The sequence below is a fragment of the Euphorbia lathyris genome, chromosome 8 (genome assembly GCF_963576675.1).
Source record: "Euphorbia lathyris chromosome 8, ddEupLath1.1, whole genome shotgun sequence".
Classification (NCBI taxonomy): Eukaryota; Viridiplantae; Streptophyta; class Magnoliopsida; order Malpighiales; family Euphorbiaceae; genus Euphorbia; species Euphorbia lathyris.
Genome location: NC_088917.1, coordinates 75194994 through 75200841, shown reverse-complemented (window position 1 = coordinate 75200841; position 5848 = coordinate 75194994). Strand labels below are relative to the sequence as shown.

At 39.5% G+C, this 5848-nt stretch overlaps 1 protein-coding gene and 1 long non-coding RNA gene across 3 annotated transcripts; one reads left to right on the top strand and one right to left on the bottom strand.

The window, feature by feature from the left end:
* Window positions 1-315: 315 nt before the first annotated feature.
* LOC136202510 (uncharacterized) lies at window positions 316-2395 on the bottom strand. Its single transcript, XR_010674464.1, has 2 exons — window positions 2079-2395; window positions 316-1845 (listed from the first exon to the last, which is right to left on the bottom strand). It is a non-coding gene; the product is annotated as an uncharacterized lncRNA (long non-coding RNA).
* Window positions 412-2381, top strand: LOC136202509 (uncharacterized). Of its 2 annotated transcripts, XR_010674463.1 has the most exons (4): window positions 412-861; window positions 1007-1139; window positions 1243-1326; window positions 1541-2381. XR_010674463.1 is itself a non-coding variant. In XM_065993173.1 (3 exons), the coding sequence occupies exons 1-3, from the start codon at window positions 1098-1100 to the stop codon at window positions 1704-1706; spliced, it is 318 nt and encodes a 105-aa protein (XP_065849245.1). In that variant the 5' UTR covers window positions 1009-1097; the 3' UTR covers window positions 1707-2381. The 2 variants fall into 2 exon arrangements, 1 of the variants encoding a protein (XP_065849245.1); XM_065993173.1 differs by lacking the exon at window positions 412-861 and having other exon boundaries at window positions 1009-1139; window positions 1217-1326.
* Window positions 2396-5848: the final 3453 nt, after the last annotated feature.

Below are 5848 nucleotides of genomic sequence, written 5' to 3'. Positions count from 1 at the left end.
ACATGTTAATTTTCTCATAGTAATAATAAACCACACATATATTTACGATACGTGGCAAATTGAAATTTAATTTTTTAATTAATGCATATTAAATATACATCAAAATGAATTTAACCACGTATAATCGAATTGGACAATTGAATCTATATTCTCGATTTATCAACAAATGTGATATTCAAATTGGTCCCGATAATCAAACGGGGAAATTTTAACACTAAAAATCTAATCTTAAGACATGAAATTTGACAACAAACATAATTTATTAGTTAATATTCAAATATAAAATTACACTTATTTAATTAGCTCACATAAAAATTAACAAAAAAAATATGCAATAACTAATTATTAAATATATATATACATATACAAAACAGCAAAAGCGACACATTAGAAATTTAAGTAATCAATTCATAGTTTTAAAACTAACCTATTAAAACATAAAGCTAATACTAAGTTTAATAAAGTGTAAAAATAGAATAAAAAATGAAATAGATAGGTTAGATAACTTACCTGGTAACCTGGTCCATCTACGACAATAGGCGAAATGGGCTTAAGGTCAGCCGCTGATCCTTTTGATCAAAGGGGCCAGATTAAAAATTGGATTTAAATAGGGTATAAAACTTTACCTTTTAGGATTTGAGTCTCAACCCTAAATCATTTACAGCCTCCATTTTCCTCATCTCTCTCTACTGAAAACCTAGAAGCTCCTCATCGATGGCCGACGACGGCGACTCTTAACTGCGATCGCCTCTTCGTTTTCTCCATGTTCTTCTTACCTTTCTCGAACATCTCAGAATCAAAACCTCAACCATGGCGGATCTCTTCTCCCCGAGGATGTCAATGGCCGATAGCGACCTCTAGGTAGTAGATTTCCCCGTCTCTCCTTTCTTTTTCTATGTTCTTCTTTTCCTTCCTTTCTTCTTCTCGTTTTCCTTGTTTTTGTGTTTCATTTGCTTAGTGTCTTATTTTTTGGATTCGTTAATTGATTGCTTCGGTTCTTTTTCAGATCTTAGTTCATCCCTTCGTGAGCGGAAGACGGACAGAGAAGCAACAGTGACCGGAGCGATCTCTGTTTTGCAGAAATCACGGCGGTTCTTATGGAGGTGGTGACCTCTCTTCGAACGCCGGAAGAATCTGGGGTAAGTCCATCTCTCTACCTTCTTTGATCTGCTCCATTGTTGTTCAGATCCGTCGATCTAACTTCAGATCTTGACAGTTGCAAATTTTCTCTTCCTTTTTTAGATCTAAGAAGATCGGTGAGACAATGGCGGTGGCAGACCAGAGGCGGCGGAATGCCTGTCTATTCCGGCGAAAACTCCCTCATGGGTAAGATTGCATTGATTGTTGGTACAGTTATTACAGTTTATTCAAGAGAAAAATGAGATTTCTTAATCTCACTAAAAACTCAGATCTTGTGTTTTTGTTGTGTGAAAGGTAGCCATTGGCATGGCCAAGCTTCTTTTTTCCTTTGTATTTGCAGAAATAATAGAAGCTACTTTTTTGTTTGATTGTATTTGCTGGTATTGGTTTATTTTGACAGGAGAGTGGAGTTTGATAAGGTCAAAATGGGTGCAAGAGGGAATTTTAAGAACAGAGAAAAGAAAGATTTCCCTCTGTTTTTGAGGGAACTCTTCTTGAAAACTAGATCTTGGTTTGAAGACGGCTTAAGAAGAAAGAAAGGAGGAAAATTTAAGTATGAGAAATAGAAATTCTACTCAAAACAGATTAAGAAGAAGGAAATGGTGAAAGATGGATATTTAGGAATAGAGAAACAGGACCGCACTGCCTTCTTCTAAAAAAACCAGAACCTGGCCTTGAGAGGAAGATAGAACTCCAAACCAGAACCTGGATTGAAAAAGAGGAATAAAAGAAGAATAAGAATTAAAGATGAAGAAGAACAAAAGATTGCGCAGGAAGAAAACAAAAACAGAACTCAAACTAAAAATCAGATCTTGAAGAAAATATTAAGAAGAAGAAAAGGATGAAGATGGAGGAGATAAGACAGGTTAAGAACAAGAAAATGTGAAGAAGAAAAAGAAAACAAAGATTATAAAGAACAAAAATGGAGAAGCTCAAACCTTATGAAGCTGAAGGACACGAAGGAAGGACGTGGTTGAGGATGGAGAAGCCCTGCTTTTTTCCTATTGTCTGTTTTGCCTCTCTATTTATAGACAAAAACAACAGAACTTGTTGGCTAAGTAGTATATTGTATTTGTATTACTACATTTTTAGTAGCTTGTTGTATTTCTGTATCATGTATTTGAATTTGTTGTATTTTGATTTCATGGGCTTGTTGGAATGGATTTTGTAGACTGGGCCTTGTACTTTTGGGCCATTAATTGTAATTATGGAATTGCTAATGAACCTCTACTTTTATCTTATTCAATGTTTAGAATGCTAAATAGTAATTAGTACGTTGGTTTTATTATCATTAAATTAATCACTTAACTAAGGATTTACGACCTAACAATCGTTAGTATATTATAACTAAACAATGTAGTCAAATAAAATAAAATCCATATTTAACTAAAGAAATAACATTCCTTTAATTAATAATGAACACTATAAATTAATTGATTAAACCTTTATTACATAAACATTTAATCAATTAGGGGGGCTTCTGATAACATTGTGATATTATCCCAAGGATCAAAAGAGAAATTCACCTAAGAACGCCACGTGTTGGTCACCTGATACGGGAATATCACAGCGTATTGAACAAAGAGATCCGGCGGGCGGATCACCAAGGACTCACCAAAAGAGACCCGCGGGCGAACCTGTGAGGCGAATCTCCATAAACACTTAATCCGCCATTAGAACGGCTGGGCCGATCCGGTAATAAAGACCATTAATGAGCTATCAATTAGCTAACCGCCAACTTAAAGGTAACCCGTAACCGCCATTAATGGAACATTAATGGAGACTTTCTAGTTACTGAAAGTTACAACTTCATGACTATATATAGCCTATGTCTTAGGCTATCAAGGTAGACATTCACTTACCCTTTGTCAATTCAGTTTGTTCTCTTGTTCTTCCTTACTGACTTTGGCATCGGAGCTTCCCCCCGTCGAACCCAACGACGCCCCCACAGAGACGGAAGTTAATCGGAAATTCTCCACAAGTCATCAAACTTCATAATTTTTCTCCAGTAACTGTCCCAAGCTCAAAATATTACTTTTCATGCTAGGAACATAATAAACATTATCAATAAACTGGTGAGCGCCATTTTTTAGCCAAATAAGAATTGTTCCTTTGCATGTAATAGGAACCTTGGAGGAATCTCCAAATACAACATTACCGCGAACGGATTCATAGAGCTCCACGAACATCTTCTTGTCACCACACATATGGTTACTTGTCGCATTGTCAAGATACCATATATTATTTTCGCGATTTTCTTCATCTTCGTAGGTAAGTAACACAGTGCCAGTTACTTCCTCATCTTGAATATTATTGGCAATCTCCTCTACCTCCTTAGGCGGACTCCAACATTCTACCGTATAGTGACCATACTTGGAGCAATTATAACACTGAATATTGGACTTGTCGCGTCCTTCATTCGGCCTCCAGTTTCCTCTTCCTTGACCGCGTCCTCGGCCTCTTCCTCTCCCTCTGGTGAATTGAGTGCTTCTGTCATTGTTGTTGTTGCCGTTTTCATTTCTGCCTTGACTTCTGCCACGTCCTCGTCCTCTACCATTTCCTCCTCGACCTCTTCCGCGTCCTCTGCCGGACTGACTATTTTCGCCATTTTTAAACACAGCCTTCGTTGCTAAGACTTGTTCTGCGGAATCTTCTCTTCGTTTCTCAAACCGCTCCTCTCGTGCTTGTAGTGACCCTACAACTTCATCAACGGATATTTCGCTAATGTCTCTGGACTCCTCCATAGCCACCACTACGTAATCAATTTTTGGTAGTAGTGATCGCATAATTTTTTCAACAATTCTGGACTCTTCAATTTTTTCTCCATACTGTCGCATCTAATTTACGACAGATTTTATTCGGGATGAGTAATCACTAATGGCCTCGGTCTCTTTCATCCTCATCGTCTCAAATTCTCCTATCAGCATCTGCAAATGAACCTTTTTAACTTTCTCCTCCCCTTGAAGAGAAACTCGTAGGATTTCCCACGCTTGTTTGGCGGTTGTAGCTTCAGCTACTTTCTCGAACATTAATTCATCCAAACCTTGATGGATGAGAGTAAGCGCCTTTTGATCGCTTTTGCGATTTTTCTATAGAGTATCTTTTTCTGCCTGTGTCAACGCTGCCTCGTTGCCTGGGACTACGTAGCCTTTTTCAACAATATCCCAGACATCTTGACATCCGAGTAACGCCTTCATTCGAATACACCAACTTGAATAATTGGTTCGGGTAGGCGGATTTCTGATAATGTTATTCTTATGCAAGAGGTTGTGCATTTCCTTAAACGAAGATCAGGTAAAACGGGAGTCATGATCCTTAAGCTTGATCTGGAGAAAGCTTATGACCGCATTAATTGCGATTTTCTCCGTGATACGTTGGTGCTTCTTAATATTCCCCCTCATTGGGTGGATTTGACTATGACTTGTGTTTCCACTCCGCGTATGTCAGTTCTGTGGAATGGAAAAGAGTCTCAGGAGTTCAGCCCGAACCGTTGTCTTCGTCAAGGGGATCCTTTGTCCCCTTATTTGTTTGTGCTTTGTATTGAGCGGCTGAGCCATCTTATTGGTGATGCCATTGGGAATGGGAGCTAGAAGCCGATACATGTGTCTAGAAGAGGTCCTAAGCTCTCTCATTTGATGTTTGCTGATGATATCGTGCTGATGGCGCAGGCAGCGGTAGATCAGGCCATCACGATGAAAGGCGTCCTGGACAGTTTTTGTTTTGCTTCAGGGCAGTGTGTTAGCTTCTCCAAATCGAGGGTCTCCTTCTCCTCTAATGTTCTGGAGTAGGTTGCTTCTAGGATTTGTGCGGTGTTACAAGTGGCACCGACTACGAACCTGGGTAAGTACCTGGGAGTTTTTCTCTTCCATAAACGTGTGGATCGCAGTGACTTTCAGCATGTAGTGGACAGAGTGCAGAACAGGCTGAATGGGTGGAAGAGTCATTGCCTATCCTTTGCTGGTAAAACCACCCTGATTCGCTCTGTTGCCTCCTCTATTCCTTCTTACATTATGCAGACGACGATTATGTCGATAAATATGTGTCGCCTTTTGGATCGTTTGAATCGTCAATTTTTATGGGGTACTGTGGGTAGCCAGCGTAAAATTCATCTTGTCCGATGGGACATTGTGTGTCGGCCAAGATGTTGGGGTGGCCTGGGAATTCGCCCTATGCGGGAGTTTAATTTGGCTATGGTGGCGAAGCTTGGTTGGAGGTTAATCAGTGAAGATTTGACCCTTTGGGCTCAAGTTTTGAGGAACAGGTATATGAGAGGTACGTCTGATCTTAAGGAGATTCGTGTTAAGCAAAATTCTAGTCATGTTTGGAAGAGCATTGTGCAGTGTTCAGTTTTATTGAATCATGGGCTTGAAAGGCTCGTCGGTAATGGTACTTCAACGAAATTCTGGACTGATAGATGGATGGGGGATAGCACTCTTGAGGAAAATTATATTTCAGTGATTTCTGAGAATGTTAGAGGTAGATCTATAGCTTCCTATTGGAGGAGGGAAGGGGCTGGGATTGGGAGATGCTTCATGGTCTGATTTCGAGCTCTACTTTGCTTCATCTGGCATCAATGGTCATTTTTCCTGGTGACGAGCAGCAAGATTCCTAGAGGTGGTGGCTCACTAGTTCAGGTATGTTTAGCGTCAAATCTGCGTTTAGTTTAACCCAAGTCAAGGGGACGGATTTGATGCATACAAAGAATTGG

What these genes read in the sequence shown, in the direction of transcription:
- LOC136202509 (XM_065993173.1), top strand. Translation starts at nt 1,098, where the DNA reads ATGGAGGTGGTGACCTCTCTTCGAACGCCGGAAGAATCTGGG. An exon ending in GAACGCCGGAAGAATCTGGG is followed by an intron (nt 1,140 to 1,216) that starts GTAAGTCCATCT and finishes AGATCTTGACAG; the next exon opens with TTGCAAATTTTCTCTTCCTT. An exon ending in CGGCGAAAACTCCCTCATGG is followed by an intron (nt 1,327 to 1,540) that starts GTAAGATTGCAT and finishes TTATTTTGACAG; the next exon opens with GAGAGTGGAGTTTGATAAGG.